Source organism: Struthio camelus, chromosome 1, assembly GCF_040807025.1.
Source record: "Struthio camelus isolate bStrCam1 chromosome 1, bStrCam1.hap1, whole genome shotgun sequence".
NCBI lineage: Eukaryota > Metazoa > Chordata > Aves > Struthioniformes > Struthionidae > Struthio > Struthio camelus.
The window spans coordinates 14137151-14154148 of NC_090942.1; the positions used below are offsets into that span (position 1 = coordinate 14137151).

Below are 16998 nucleotides of genomic sequence, written 5' to 3' on the forward strand. Positions count from 1 at the left end.
TGGATATGTTAATAGCTACTGAGTTGCTACTTAGTTTTATCATCGCCATCCTCATTTCCCTGTTCCCCTCCCCACTCTCTATTAAGGGACTTTTTCCCTTTGTTTCATGTTGAATGTAGTTTATGGTGTTCTGGATATTTTATGTCCTGGAGAAAATATTTTTAAAATTGTGAGCATGTGGTAAAAGCAGCTATTGTCTGAGAATGATAGGAACTTTCTTGCAGCTTAAAAATACAAATGTGTTTAACTTCCGTATGCGTTCCATTAGCAAGTAGTTTTAGTGGCTGCTAATGGTTTTACTTTCACGCATTAATACTAGTAGTGTCATGTTATTAGTCTATTTGATGTAAATATTTTAGTTTTTTATACTGCCTTTCATTTGACTGTTTTGGAACAATGGACTAAAAAATTGAACAATCTTTATCAACAAACAATATGAGTTAGCCGGTTAAGTCGGAGTTAAATCTTCCTCATGCTTCGCTTATGATGGAATCGTATATTTTCTGATATCCTTAACCAAATCATAATAAAGATGTTGCCGTTGAAATTAGTGAAAGTTTTTCCATTGATTTTAACATGAGTAAGGTCAGTTATTATATACTATTGGGAAAAGTAAAGATATTTTTGCTCGGGTTAAAGCAAGATCTCTTGTGCTCATTCCTTTCTTTAATGCTTTTTGATTTTTATGAAATGAAGGGAGAGGAGATGCTAAATGTTTAGTGCTGTCAATCAGCTTTCAGTTTTGTCTCTCTGCAGTCTTGTCTCAAGTTGCATGATTTATGAATTATCCTTTAAACTACTAGCGAAAAGGCTAGATGTAGAGAATGGATCATTTTGGGGGGGGAAAAACCTCGTTTGATCCATAAGATTATTTCTAAGCAAGTAGTGGCACGTTGTTTTTAGGCTTCACTGAATTAATGTAAATCTTTTACTGTAATTCAAGGATTTTCCAATGTTTGTGATGCTTTCTAATTTTTTATAATTCAAAGGAAGGGAATTGCCATGATCTTTTAACAGAAAAGAATCTGTCAAAGCTTGTCATTTTTTCTTGGTGTTACTATTCTTCGGACTTTCTAGTGCACCTTTTAAGATTCCTCCATGAAAACTGAATTCTGGGTATTTCTTTGTGTAACCATTAATATAATATCTGCATACTACTTCATGTATCAGTTTGTACAACTCCTTTATTTTGGTTTTCTTAGTTAATTGAGAATTAACATCTTTGTTGGAACACACTGCTCCAATTTGATCTTGGGCATATACAGGTTTGTCCATCTGGGATCAGAATTAAGCTTCGCCCTTGTGAATTAAAAAGGCTAACAAAACTGCTCTCTGTTGTGGAAAAGTTATTCTCCACAAAGCTTAACAAAACATTATCAAGGACTTTTTGCTTCGCTGCATTTTTTGTACTAGCAAATTCTTAAATAGCTGAAGTTGCTCAAGAGTGACCATCTGTTCTGTTTCCTTTAGAACCGTTCATCCTTGTATTTCCCCTTGAGTTGTCAGTCCTTAACAAATTCTGAATGTAAAGGATCTACTTTTTCAAGTTTTTGCCCTCAGTTACTCAGATTAGTCTCAGCTAAAGCTGGGTATGTGTTTCCATATAAAAACAAATTGTCTTACTACTTTTTTTTCCCTGTCATATATTGCCTCTGTTGTTATTTCAGTTATGTATCTTGTCCTATCAGGCTGTGTTATTTGATATAGGATACATTTTCTTGCAGAAATACTTATTTAAATTTTTTGTTATCTAACCTTGTCTTGACTGGTTTTTATTCCATATTCCTGCATTTTTTTTCCATCTCATTTGTTTAAGAGTTAGAGAGGCTCAAAGCAGCATCTTTAATGGACTTTGCAGAAGTGATGGCCAACTTTAAGTCTCTCGGTATTCTTATTCATACCTACGCATTTGTATTTAATTTCATAACTATAAAATTGTTTCCATTAATCATACTCAGTTGTTTCTTTGCAGTGTCTTTTGTGTAGCTTCCATAAATCAAAGCTAAATACGTATTGTGAAGTCTGCTGTAATGTTTGGTTAATGCTGCTGAAGTTCTCACTGTTTTTGAAACTTTCCTATGGTTTTCTTCCACCATAACAAACTTTCTGATCAGAGGTGTATGCTGGGAATCAAAATCTGGCAAGATGTGGCCAGGTAGAAAGCAAGCCATCCTCCCAGAACAGCTTTTGCCAAAGGAACAGCGTTCAGTGTCTGATACAAGAATTTTCACTTAGCGGTGGCAGAGATGGCTCAAGTGTTTTTGCTTTCCAGGTAAATCTGTGCCCACCGCCTTCTTCCTGCATTCTTTATTCCGCGTACTCCTTCTGCAAACAGAATCCAGCCTCCAGCCTTTTATTTATTCTAAATAAAATTTATTTTTATTTTTTTTTTGGTAATTGAAAACCTGGAAAAGATAGCCCTGTTCAGTCTGGTGGTACTGCTGCTGCATTTGCAGAAGGCATCTTTCCATGATGAAGAATCTCCTAAGAGCTGCTTTTGCATTTGAAGACTTGGCAGTAAAGGAGGTTTCATTAAATATTCTTTGGTCTCTGTAAAGTACCATCAGCTGATTGTGTTGTACATACTGTTAGCAGTTGTTTTCTCTGGAAAGGGCCACTATCCTATCGAGAGTCTTTTTCCCTCCTAGTGCAGATAAAGGAGCATGTTTTGCTTAAAAAAGAAAAGCAAGAGACGGGATGTTTCCTGTTTCTTTTGCAAGCAAATCTGGCAGTCCTGTGTGGAGGCTAATTGGTTGGCTGTTACTGCGTTTCATGGGGAATATTTGCAAAAAGCTTTTACTTGAAAATGTTGATCACTACCAAAAACTCTCATGAGAAAGGTTAATTGATAAAGATTGTTCCTGCTTCAGTATGAATTTCATTTTGAAACTTGATTGTTATAAACATCCTTGAAACATTTTATTGATAACGTTTTATTGTGAGTTACCCAAGCAAAACCTTTTTTCCAGGTCATTAATTTCAATTAATGAAGACTTCATTTTTTCCCTTCAGGTTTGGAATAGAACTTCTTTAACATAGAATCTATTGAGATGGGAGAACCGTTCACATCCAGTTCTACTTTTTATCATTGTTTTCTTGTTAGCCAAAAGATGGTATCAGTTTCTCAGCTGACTGAATAGGGATTGGCCACGTTCCTCCTCCTTGTTTTCTACTCCAAAGAAATCAGTTCTAGCTGTGGGGTAATAACCCCTTTTTGTGTTTTTAGTGTTGTATACTCTGACCTTCCACATCTGTGCTTGAGATCTTGGATCAGAAAAGCTCCAGATTAGTTTGTTTAACGCTAAAACTATATGGAAAGCTTTAGGGTATAAATGCTAGACATCCTGGTTATGATTAATCAAGTGCATTCTCCCAAGAATGTTTTCACTTTGTAAAACCGACAAGATTCAATCAGATTGGGTTTTGTTGTTTTAGCTAGCTCTGAAAGTTTGACTATGTTTCTCTATGCAAATCCAGAAACTAAGAAAAAGAATAAAGGAAGATTATAGTAAATTTTTATTTAGAAAGCAAAGGGAGAGACAATCCTTTTACTTTCTCTCTCTTTTTTTTTTTTTTTTTTTAGATTCCTCAGATGGAAGTCTAAAAGCTTCTACAGAGCATGGGGCCATAGATGTTTATGTCAGTCAATTGAGAAAAGTGGATCTGAAATCCCAGAAAGGTTAGCAAACTGGAACAAATGTTTTTTGTGGCAACCTATGATACAAAAAAAAGGGGGGTGAGGTTTTTTGGTTATGTGTCTGGAAAAAATCAGTTTTTAGTCATTGTTAGTTATCTACATTCTCATTTACCTTGTCATTAGAAAGTCTATACAAATATTTAAAATACAATAAGCTCTGTACAAGCCAACGATATTTAAAATAGATCCACAGACCTTTTTTAATACTTACTTTTGACAGTGAACCCTGCAGAATTGTGGGGAGCTCACTTGGTTTGCAGTCTTTGTCTGCCTTGAGTACGGTTTACTCCATGATGCTGATCCGTGTGCGTGCAGAGTGACAAACGTCACAAGCTTACGTTGCCTTTTCCTGCCTTTTTTCATGGTGAAATGTGGTGTTGTGTATTGAGAGCCTAAACTTAAACAGGAAAGCAGAAAAACAGAGATGAGAAGGTCTTACTCCAGCAGTCTTTCTTATTTCTACTGATTATTCACTGGAACTTCCTTGTTGAAAACTCACCCCTGAGGGTGGATTCATAGTTTTGACGTTCAGAAGATAGTGTTGTAAACACAAAGCCATGATTATGTTTTGTTAGTCCCAGTTTGGCAAAAAACACCCTACAGTGGTTTTTATACTCAACTTGGGCATCATGTCAGACATTTCAGATACTTTAAGTGAGCAAGATATTTGGCAGCCTTCTCTGGTTATATGTGAGATAATGACACCTTGGCAGTTCCCAGGTAAAAAACTAGTAGTGAGCTAGAAGGAGAATAATGAAGGAAATGTATTGAAATCACTTGTGTGCCATTCTTTTGTACGTGCTATTCTTGCTCAGTTGGTGAGAGGAAGTGTATTTTTATATTATTTCATAGTTACCTTTTGAGTCAACGATAACATACATCTCTGAGTAGTAAAGGGGAATGTATTTAATAAACAGTGATTAACGTTATTTTCAAAACATTGCCTGACATCTGTTCTGGCAGTGCAGTTTAGTAAAGGCAAAGTTGATGAAGTTCTGTTTTCATTTACCCTGTAAATTCGGAGTAACTGCTGACAACTGCTGGGTAGAAAATGTCCCATTTGTGATAAATCAGCTGCATATGTGTTGTGTTTTATGAGTCACATCATTGAGCTATTCTCCAAGGAGTACCCAAAGATGGAAACCTTTCCCCTTCCTTATGCTAAAGCTTTTGTGTGTCCAGCAAAATTTGGGCCTCAATTATACTAACAGTTATTTGTCTCTCAGGTCAGTTACAGGCAATTGATTCTGCTGAATTTAAATTTCATAGCTAGGGTTGCGTTCTGACTGCTACATAGATGTTTTAGTGTTGGTTTTCCAGTCATGTTCTGATTGAGTTTATGGGACACACTTAAACTTTTTATGTTTTTCTAAAGTGAATGTTGGAATTGGGCTGAAACTAGGGAGCACATATACAGAAAGTGTGTTCTGAGTTCTGCTCTTTTTTGTTTTCATGTGCAAGACACAGCTTCCAAACATTGTGACTGAGTAATTGCAAATGTGGCTAATGCTAGCAGGTTGGTGGCCCAGCAGTTGCCTTCAATCCGCTGTATAGCGAGTGCATATTGAGGAGAAGCAGAAGTCCGAATTTCCTTTTTTAATCTCAAAAGTAGAGTTGTACAGAACACCAAAGTTGTGACTTTGTTAGTAGATTAGATTACATTTTGTGGTGATACAGTTTCTAAGCTGGTTAGTCCCTTTGGAGACTGCATCTTCTCAGTCACGTGAGCAGCTCGCCCTGTGCAGTAAAGCAAAGACGGCCGCTAGCACTAGCGGAACGTAAGTGGCGTCGGACTGTTCCAAAGGAGCAATTCTTATTTATACAACATGCCATGCAGTAGCTGGGTGAGTCATTGAGTCCAGTGCCTTTCCCTTACTCAGGAACGTGGGTGTAGGACCGGAAGATGAAGCTGGAGCAGTAGGACTCCTGACCTGTTATATTTTCCTCCTATCTCAAGGTTCCCTGGATCATCCTTGTAATAATGTCCTCTAGTGAGAGCTATTTTTAGCAATATAGCCCAGTGTTACTTTTCACACCCCCTAGGAAATACCGTGGCACCATTTTATACATGTTATGTATAGTATTCTGGTTATGATAAATGGAAACTGGAAAATGAACGTCAGAGACTGAAAGAAAGGTTACTGTGTCTGAAGACTTTAAAAAAAAAAAAAGGGGGGGGGGAGGGGATGCAAGTTAGCTAAATTGTTGCCTGTTTCATGCTTTGATCTGGATGTATAACTGTCTCTCATTTAAATTTTTACCAGGTTCTATTACAGTCAAAGTACCTGCTTCTCTCAAAGCTTTCTTACAGTTATCTGGGAGAAAAGTGGATGTGAGCTCAGAGATCCGGTTAGAAGAAACACAGAGTGCCTCCAAAGATGATCACGTAACTATAAGTGGTAAGGCTTACTAATTTTGGCTTTCATTAAACGTCTGTCTGGCATTAGTCAAAGGTACCTACATTTGCTTTTGGTTTTATTGCTCTTGGCCTCTTCCTGTTTCGTCTGTTTTCAGCTTGAGGTGTTTGCTTGTGCCAGTGAACTCCCCATGTTACTAGATGGGTTCTTCATTTTGTTTGGTAAATGACTTGGGAATACAAGCGACTATTTCTTTAACAAAAATCTTAGCCAAATTCATCCTCAGCATGATTGCAGTGACTCCAGGAGAAGTAAACCAGCGTTGAATTTGACCCATTGCTTTTTAATTTGTTTTAAACATTCTTAGAATTTATTGTTGGCTTAGAAAATCTGTCCGTTAAAAATGTACTGAAAAGTTGTCTCTCTGTTCCTGTCAAAAAACAGAACAAAAGGTGTGTATAGCGTGTTTATCAATAAACATTGTAAACTGCAGGATAGGCTGATGAATGGTGGGTGGGAGATGGCCAGGAAAGAACAGAAGGAGCTGGAGTACGGAGGAACAGAGGGTACACAGAAAGGCCCCTTGTAATTACTGAAAATGTTCTTCTACCAATTCTGAAATTGAACCTGGCAATCCCCAAGTCTTGCTATTTCCTGCTTTTTAGAAAAGTTGTACAATTCGTTGTCGGGTGTATATTTCCCTCTTCCTTTCTTGACTGGTGCATCTAGAAGCTCTGTCTGTTGCTGTTAGCAATTACTCTTTTTGCTTGAGAGGCAAGGTTAGTGCAGCGGGGCTGAAGGCCCCAGCTTTCCTCGTGAACGTGTCGTGTCAGTGTGACCTGATATGATAATAGATTGAATGAGGCTTTAGGTTTTTCTTTGTTTTAAAATCTAAGAAAATACATACAAAACTTCTTTACCTTCCCTACATATAAATGATAATCTCAAAGCCCTCAAAGTTAGGAAATGTTGGAAGCATGTCTGCCAAAACATAATAGGGAGCCTGTGTATGTAATACAATAGTCTTGAAATGTATAGGCATATCGCTTCTTGCCTTGAGCAGTTACTAGCACTTGAATTTGCTGATGGTTATTAAATACAGCTTTTTAAAAACCATGCTTAAAACTTGTCAGGCTAGTAACCTGTGGAAGGATCCCGGATACACTGCACGGACTTTGCTTGAATCACTTCAGCAGTAAAACAACACATTTCCCAGTGAATGGAACCTCGGGCCGGTCAATCATTTTGTTACTCTGGCAACATTAAAGATACGAGTAATGTTTCAAATATACACAGCTGAATGGCTTCTCTGGTTTCATGACCCAGTCACTGTTTATGTAGGACAGTCATTGCTGAAGTAGAAGCAATTTTCCAGCCCACCATTCTGCATCCAAATGATTTGGACTGTTTAGGCCAGAAGCAGCTCCGATTAGTTAACCCTCAAATATACATATCTGAAAGCTATAGAAGTCACTGAGAATTACACATAGGCAACAGTCTTTGGCCATGGATTATCAGTTGTTTAAAGAGGTTACAGCATTCCTAAAAAAAAAAAAAAAAAAAAAAAAAAAAAACCCAACAACAAAAAACCACAAGTAAATATAGATCTAAATTTATCAGGATACAGGTGAATGAAAAATAGACCCTGGAACATATTTTTGGCAAGATAAAGTTGAATTAATCTAATGTTGGCCTGAAGTAATATATCTTCATCCATCTTTATACCAGGCATTTAGCCTAATTGATTACTAGGCTCATATAACGTAACCTGTGATTTATGGCATCTCTCTCCTGCCCTTTTCTTCTTTTCTAGTCAATGAGAAGCTACAAGTCTGAAGGGAGATGAAACAGGTGGCTTTGGGATGTACTTTGTTCCTTTCTTACCTTTTTGAAAACAGTGCCTGCGCTGTCTTGGCCCAAGGCAGTAACGTCTTTGGCACGGCAGGAGAGATGCTTCCCGCTCTCCTTCTCCTTACCTTATCCCATAGAGACACTGTATTCTCCCTACAGGCCAAGCAGTTGTCTCCTCATTCTGGACAATCTCTTCTTAGAATTTATATTTAAGCATTTTCTTGTACAAGTAGATGTAAAATAATTTAAAATCATTGAATACTATTTCTATATTACGAAAACCTTATTTATTGCTGGAGTTTTAGGTACAGAGTGTATAGCTGTGTTTCTGCTGCAGCTAAAGAAATATAAAAGGGGGAGAAGGGAGGGTATTTTGCAAAGTGGAAAAAAGCCCTGTATCATAAGAGGATGCTAACTTAGAATGTTGTGCTTCTGAGGTCAAAGGTTGGTTTAAAAATAGGCGGCTTTTCAGAAGCTGGCCAGTTCCCATGTGGATAAGGCAGGAACTGGCTGCTTTCAGGAAGCTTTACTTGCCCCTGGAAGTATAGTGTGAGGCGTTAGAGTTCCCCAGTGAGAAGACGGGGTAGAATTTTATGATATGGGTAAGTTTGCATCTAGTCTATCTCCAGCTCTAGGAAAGCCTTCCTTACTGCTGTTGTAGCAGTTACAGCTTACGTCATCACCTTGCTTCAAGGCTCCTGCCTCCACGTTGATGGAAGAAGAAAGCGAGCTGTGAACCCACTGACAGTCGTGTCCAGGATTTTGGGAGGTAGCTAAGAAATAGACCTGGATTTAGTCATAGCAAGAAGATGAGGACCCGGAGTGGGCACTTCAGAGGCAGCGTGATGAGTGTGAAAAGGCGTTTTGCTCTTTTTAGGAGAGGGAGGGACATTCCTGCAGAATTGGGACACTTGCCAAAGAGGGGAAGGAACTAGAGAACGCTGCCAGGGTGTGTACTCCTTAGAGTAATTTGCAAGGAGAAGGAATCTGTTTTCACTGACGTCAGTAGACACTTTTGAAAGTAGTATGTATGATATAAGGGAGTCTATAAAAGCAGGTTGTTCATGCAAAGCACAGGTCCAGCTCCCTGTGACAGCATTTGTTAGACTGTCTAGGTTGAGAGTGCTCAAAAAACTCCAAAAACTTGTAATGGTAATAATATCAAGACATTATTTTCCTTTCTCTGGCCAAAGAGCGCAGCAAGAGAGGAATCTGCTTATCAGAAGGCTCTGCAGCCTAACCCATAGCCCTTGCTGCTAGAGGTTTGTGCCTCCCCATTTCTCAAAATCTGCATGTATTCCTGCATCAGCTGATTTAAGAAGCCTGTAGAAATTATTAACTATTGCTGGAACTGTATATGCTAACTGGAAGGATAGCAGGCAGATGTGTGTCACCTAATTAAGCAGAAAAGAAGCTTAGGAGACTATTAAGCCAAAGGGGCTACAAGCACGTTGAAGGGCAGGATTAAAATTTGATCTCGATTTCCGTGCTTTTTCAGGCCGTTTTCCCAGTAAGTCCTTCGTAAGTACAAAGTACTAAGGTAGGAATAATTACCTGTACAGTCACTGCAGAAGGAGTATTTCAATAGAAACATCAGTTAAACAGGAAACAATAATCTTAAATGATTGCAAAAAATAAGCATCATAATAGCATGTGTTAACAGAAGTGATCTTTGTAATCAGTTGCCTTTACTTGGCATTAGTAATACTTTGTTGGATTGTAGTCTCCAGTTTTGTATATTGCGCTTCAAAAAGGATATAGACAACTGTAGGGACTCCAGAGGAGAACACATGATCGGAGGCCTAAATAATGCTATTTATGGAGGAAGACGTAAAATGTTTTTTGAAGAAAAGAAGACTGAGGGAGACACTCTTCAAGTATATAAGGAGTTGTTGCAGAGAGAAAAGGAATAAACAGCTCTGTCCACTGGTGATGGGGCTAGAAATGATTTGACTTTACGGCAAAGAAAACTTAGTTGAATAGCAAGATAAACTTTCTGATAGTAAGTAATCTGGAGAGGCTATAAAATCTCCCCTTCTGCAGATCTTGAAGAACAAGCTACACAAGCACAGCAAGTTAATGGATCCTCAGGAGATTGCTTTCCGTCCTGTTTTCTCTTGTCCTAGGTTGATGTGGCCACCTGCTCCCCCCTACCCACATAAGGAAGGTAATGAAGCATGTGGGTGGATAAAATGGGGGAGCAAACAAATGCAGCCAGTGGGCAGACTTCCCCCCGTTTGCATTGCCAATTGATGGGTTGACAAGTGTAAGCTCACTAGAAAACGTCTTGCAATCGTGTAGAGACTTTCTTTGGATCCTTGTAGGTGATAGTGTCAATTTCCAAATCAAACTGCCTGGAATGTAATCAGGTTTTTACACCATGTAAATCTTCTAACTCTGAGTGGTGCCAGGCACTGATCTACTTCCAGAATTTTTTCCGTCCCAAGCTCCAGTTCTAGTCCCAAGTTCTTATCCAGCAACAACCTTTGACTTGGTGCCATTGATTTGCTTAAGTGCTGAGTGAAATTTCAACTTTGGCAGTTGCTTATTACTCCATCTGGTTTTCAGTGCTTGCATGAGTTTCCTTGGTGGAAGTCCCGCAGTGTTACAGGTGTTCCTTAGCGGCCGTGGATGTTTGTCTTGGCAAGTTACTGTGTCTCCCTATTCTGCCTTTCTCAAATTGTCAAACCAGCTTCTTCCTACATATTTTTCTGTCATCTTACAGAGTACGTGCTGTTTGGGAATGGTTGCCTTTTCCCAAGTCAGGAAACATATTTGCTCCGTATTTCATCCAGCATTACAATATTTGCAGCACTTAACGGGATTTTTAGGTTTTGTTACTAATCCCACCCATCTACAGCACTAGAGCTTTCCTAAGCTATATCTGAACAGAGTCCCTCTCCGTCTTGCTTTCTGGTGACCATGCACACAGGTAATATTTTCTCTTTCACGTGAGCTTATGCCTTGCCGCTGATCTCTAACCTGGGCATGGAGAAGAATCTTTGTTTCCTCTAGCCCTTTTTTCCTGTGAAAGTTTCCAGATAAATGTTGCCTCCACTTTGTATGGGGTGAATCAACATCAGAACTCCTTAGACAGCCTTCTTCCACAAATGCCTCTAAAGAGATCTAACTTTCCGAATTACTGGGTGTTTTTGAAAAGAGGCATTGATGCCACTGTCTTATCTCTGTCTTTTCAGATTTCTCCATGAATTTAGTTAGTCTTTTCACTCTAGTTCCCAGGTAGATTGTGATGAAGGACACCTTTCTCCTTAGGAGCAGACACTCATTCAAGCATTCACAAAAACAGTAAAGGTTTCGTGCGTGTGTGATGTCAAGCCTGGAGCGAATATGGGATTTAGACAGATTGTTTCCTACCATAATCTCTGTCAGCAATAACTGATTTCTCACTAGACACAGAATGGCTCGTCATCTCGTGCTACTGGCAGAGCTGCCTATGAAATGCTTACCCTTCAGGATTTCTCCACAGTTCAGCTCAGCCATTGTGTGAGGAGGGATTTCACTGCATGAGTCTTGTGCACCATGTACAAGGCTTTATGGATGTATTTATTACTTTGTTATCTGGGTTTTGGTATTACTTGCTTTATATGTTCCTAGCTGCACAGAGTTCCAGGGTTAAACCCAGATACGGTTGAAGGGGCAGTGAATGGCATGAGGCAAGCCGCTGGTCTTTAAAAGGGAAATAACTGAAAGATTTTTGCATCGTGGCAGTGGTCTGAAGCTGAATTTTCTTCTGAAATGTAGCAGCTGTCAAAGTGTAGCGCTTTGCAGCTGACTTGTCTCTGTTGTATTTGGAGTTACAGTTCTGATCCCAGGAGCAGCACTATTCGTTGTCGTAACCGTGATTATTTTCGGTGTTCTCTTCAAAAATTTCCGTCTTTCCTAGAAGCAGTTGTTACTGAATCTTTGCCACTAGAGTTGAGTGGGAAGGACTTTACTTTATAGTTTCACAGTGTCCCTCTGAACGCTGTCCCTCTGTGAAGTCTTGATCGTTAAGCAGTATCTTAGAAAAGCAAACAAAAAAGCCAGGTTGTATCTGGAAAAGATTACGTTCCTTCAAGTCAAATAGAAAGTTCATCCAACTTCTTAAAAACACGTTAGATGAGATGCTCTTCTGCAGATTTTTATTGGTTTCAGCTTGCATTTAACTCAGGCTGTTCACTCTTTTGGAGATATGCCACAGGCCTAACAATACTAATGAACAACCTTAAGTATCTCTGAGCAGGTGAGAATATAAGTTTAAGTTTAGAATTAAAATAACGTTTCTCCATCTCACAGTTATACATGCTTTGAAATTGGAGAATCTGAGATTTGAATCTTGATTGCAAGTGTTAGTTTCCTAACTTTGCACACATTTTCTCCTGAAAGTTTGTTCTCTTGGGATTCAGAACTCATCCTTGTCTTGTCTTGTCCCTCCATGCATTAAAGATTTTTTTTGTAGTGTTTTTTTTAAGTTTGGAGTAATTTTGCTGTTATTTTGCCTTTAAAATATACTCCTTCTTGTGTGTGTTTGTTATTTGAAAGTAGAATTCTTTTTAACTTCTCCAGTCTCCAGGAAGGCAAACAAATAAACGATCAATACGCAACTGTGTGAAGTCCTCCAGAGGTTTTTTTTTTCTGCCTGTTAGACATGCACAGAAATCTTTTTTTCCTAGCTGTTAAATTGAAAATGTGGCCATGTCACACACTGGTGCATCTAGCTCTTCCTGAGCTCATACTGTTGTCTTGACTGGTGGGTTTTGAAATGAAATCCTTTCTTTTCCTGTCAGCAATCCAAAAGCCTGCTGGCTTTTGTGATTTGATCGTGCTAGCAAAGTCATCCTCAAAATCCAGTTGTGACCTCACGGTATTCACAGTACAGGCAGTAATTATAGTTAAAACCGAACTCTGATCAGCAGTTTTCCAGCTAACTCTTGTTGCTTGATTGGAACCTAATACACAAAACTATATAATTATCTTAAGTTTGATTTGAACCTGCTACTGGCAATAGACTTAATAACCTTAAAATAGTTTTAAGATCTGCAGCCCTGGGGAGTGGAATTTGATACTGACTTTACTGTGGAGAGTTTGATTTTTTTTTTTGCCTTCCCTTCACAGGCAGATCTCCAAAAGAAGCATACGGAACAAAGCATTTTTCCGAAGTTCACATAGGAAATACAAAATGAGAAACAGAGCTGAGACAATAATTCAGCTTTGAAACAACTCTGATTAGTTAGTTTCTGTACTTCTTGAAAACTCTTCTTTAACTTGTTAGCTAAACTGTAGCAGGAAGCAAGTAGTGCATGAAACTTTATTCATCCGTGTGGCTGATTCCATGCGTCTGTGTTTGTTCCTTCTACAGAAGTGTAAGAGATAGTGACAAAAATAGAGAGACAGGAAGTGATTGGGACCAAGCACTCCAATTTGCACTTTCTGGAAATCAGTCTTTGCCTTGTGTTTGTTGTCTTCTCTCTTTTTTTTTTTTTTTAAAAAAAAAAAAAAAGAGCTGTGTTTTCACTCTGTTAAGGGACTAGCTGACATCCTTTGCATTTCTTTGTCAGTTCATTTTTTTGACACCTGGAAGTATTTCCTGTGTAAAATTCAATCTGATCTCATGTTTTAAGAGCTATCACTGCTTAAAGGATAGAATTTTGTTTTCATTTCTGTTGGGTATTCTGTGACAGAATGCTATTGCAAGTCAGTCGTTCAGAAAATCTTTCTGGGGAATTGAAGCTTCAGTAGTAACAGGTTTCATACATACCACATTTTTCCAAGTTTGTGAGGTCTTAGATTTATTTTAAGGCCATAATTAGATGGAGAGTAGAACTGTGGGTTCTACCTCTTGTGACTGCCTCCTAGCAGGAAGGATACAGTAAGTGAGCAGCGTGATTGCTCAGTGTAACAGGAGCCTCAAAGAGGAGTGCAGAAATTGTGCTAGGACGTCTACAAGATGATCCTTGAAGGTGTTTTGAGGTCTGTTAACAAAGGATACTGAAATACGTCTTCATTCAGTGGGAGAACTGAACCAGTGTTGGACTCCTCTGAAAATCCTCTACTTTAAACAATACATCAGGCTGCTAGTGTATTGGTGTGGTTTGGCCCGTAATCTTAAACTAATCCCATTTAGCAGTACCGAAGAGCTGAAATCTTATTGAAAAATTCTGGCACGTGGACTTGAGTTGTGGAAAGCAAGGCAGTGATGTCAGCTGGAGTCTTGCCACTGCTTTTGACATAGCCAGAATTTCACTTCAGCTGTGTTACAGGTCAGAGCAGAGCGTGTTTGCAGAGCTGCTTCAGAAAGCTGCTTCCCTGCCCTCCCTCAGGCTATGCCAGGCTCAAATGAGTTCTAAACTTAGTCTGCTCCATTGCACAAACACTAAAATAATAATAAAAGATATCTGTAAAGATAACCCAAAGTGAAGGCTGATCTTTTGATAAAGGCACTGATTTGGAACTCAGAGCTCAGTTTAATTCCCCGTTTGGTCATAAATTTTCTGTATAAACTTGGAAGGTCACTTAATCTCTCTGAGCCTCAGTTTTTTAACTATAAAATGGTAATGTAATGGTGAATTTTCTCCTTTGTCCATTATATACAGTGAGCTTTTCATAGTATGACACTGCATGGTAAGTTAATGTCCCACATGTAGATAATGGAGACCTTTCCATTTTCTTAAGCCATTAGCATAGAAAAACAGTAGTAGCAACATGTCTGTTCATCCTGTAAATCAGATCTTGCCCATGTTCCTTGTCCATGTTTGTTTGAGATGAAAACGTCTCAAATTACCTAGCCAGGTCAATGTTTAATGTATGCATATTTTCTAGCCCATAAAATACAAATAATGCCCTAATAGCCCTAATAAAAATTATGATATTATGTAGTAAAAAATACGCTGCTACAACTTTGTTGTGATAACATATTATGGGAAAAGGATGAACGTGAAGAACAGCATCAAGAAGAAAATGACAGAAGCTCCTGTTAAAACTACATAAATTCTACCAAATCAAGTCTCGCAATGTATTTTGAGGGAACTTGAAAGAAAACTGATGCGAAGATGATATTTACTGTGTGTCACATTAAACTCAAGGAACTCTTTTGCAGGTCACATGAATCAGAGGGATGAAACGGACAAATGGATTAAGGCTGACGCACAAAATGGCAAAGTGTCTCTTAAAAGCCAAAGCTGGATCCAGTCTGTCAAGCTGAAGATTTCTTAAAGGTGAAATTAGGCCAAAGATATCAAATCAAGGAATCATAAAGTAACACTTCTGTAATATTATGAAACTTGTCGTAAGGTATAAACAATACTGAAAGTGAGGGCTTTGACACAACATTTGCCAGTGGCAATGGCTGGCGCTTAATGGGTGTACGGTACCGGTTTACTTTTCGTACCCTTTAGGAACGACAAGATGTTACATATTTAGAATTGGTATGACTTGACCCACTTACCAAGCCAGTCTAAAAGCTGGTAACTTTCAAACAAAAGTTCAGAGCTATAGTAAAAGAAACTTGCAGCATTTTGAAAATATGAAAACTTACTTGCAAGGTGGCATGCTCTGCAAGCTACTTTATATTTTTAAATGAAATGTCTCATTACTGTGTGAGTTTTATTGGTTTATGCAAAATGCTGAGAATTTTCGTGAACCACAGTATTTACAGCATGGATAGGATAAAACCACTTCAGGAACTGTAATTCTTATTTGCTCTTCTTGTTTGGTGTTTGACCCCTAAGCAATTTCTGCCTTATCTATGGCACTGTATGTATAAAACTACATACGTGTAATTATATAACTTGTTCCATGTCATCATGAGCCCCTTATCTGTGGACAGAAACAAGAAGTCTGGCTGTGTGTACCACTGTTCGTCTGCTAAGCAAAGCGTTTGAAGTAAACACTCAAAAGTGCAACGGGTCTAGCTGATTTCAGGGGGGAACGTTGCACTGACTGGACTTCAGATAAGTCCTTTTAACATAAGAACATTCCCCTATAGTAAAAACCACCAAAGAAGGGAAGTATTGAGCTCATCAATGAGAACTATAGTCTGTGTATTTGGTGCATTTCCAGTGACACGCTGTCAGCCTTGCGTGACAGGACTGTAAGCTCTTTGAAGCAGAAAAGCAGAGGAGGGAGGTGAGGGGAGTTTATATGCCCTGAACAAGAGACCATGGCTAGAGGATTTTGTGTTACTGTAATATAAACATGCAGTAAAGTAAATTGAGCTTTTAAAAGCTTTTCCATTTATATATTGTCCCTTATAATGGAAGTACTGAAATTTGTATTTTAAAACTGAAAGGTAGTAATTCCTGCCAACTGAGTGGATGGAGGGGAGCAAAGAAGAGATCGTACTATCAGCTAAGGTTTTAAATTGCATGTATGTTTGTATGTGCTGTAGATCATAATGGCACATTGTAAAATGACCTCCTCCTTCCCCATGGAAAGTTTTATTGCCCCTTGCTAATGCACTGCAGTATTTAGGGCAGCATTTTTACTTTAATTTGGATGGGTTAAAGACTATAGTCTGTTCCCCATTGCGTGTACTGTTTAGGTGGGATTGGCACTGATGTATATGGCAAATTATGTCTATTTTTATATAAACACATACACTAATATATAAGACATTACTTTATTACTAAAATCAATGTAATATTGCTAGTTATTACTAATTATTATTATACTACTTTGAACAGATCTGAAATTAATAAATGTGTAATGGTTTTAAATTTCCTGAAAACTTTTTTCAAACTAATACTTACTGTGCACTGCTGCAGATATAAAGTGCAAGAAGCATTTCTGAATTCACACTGCACTTGAAAATAAAAACAATGTGATAGATTTCACAAAACTGAGTGCATTTAATTGCCCTGAATTATCTTGAATACAAAGCCCATCAGCCTCAGCTGATTAAAGACTTTCTTTTTTGGACGGCTGCATCAGCAATTGAAGAGAGAACATAATAAGAAAACATTCTTTCCTGCACTATCAAAAGTAAGCAAACTAATGCATTCATGTTCTAAAACTAGTCACAATTAAATGTTAGGATTACTAGTTATTTGTTTAAAGAAGTTTAAGCAACTAGAAAATTTTTGCCACTCTGGGTGG

The 16998-nt window shown here is 38.3% G+C and overlaps 1 protein-coding gene across 3 annotated transcripts in view; it reads left to right on the top strand.

Annotated features, from left to right (window-relative positions):
- Positions 1–16619, top strand: part of FAM185A (family with sequence similarity 185 member A) — a 42807-nt gene extending 26188 nt beyond the window's left edge. Inside the window, exons 6-8 of one of the 3 annotated variants that reach the window (XM_068928884.1) lie at positions 3584–3679; positions 5962–6096; positions 13021–16619. In XM_068928884.1, the coding sequence (XP_068784985.1) occupies positions 3584–3679; positions 5962–6096; positions 13021–13088 (299 nt within the window). In that variant the 3' untranslated portion in view covers positions 13089–16619. The remainder of the gene's footprint in view (positions 1–3583; positions 3680–5961; positions 6097–13020) is intronic. The other 2 variants (XM_068928807.1, XM_068928967.1) reach the window with 2 other exon arrangements.
- The last annotated feature ends 379 nt before the right edge of the window (positions 16620–16998 follow it).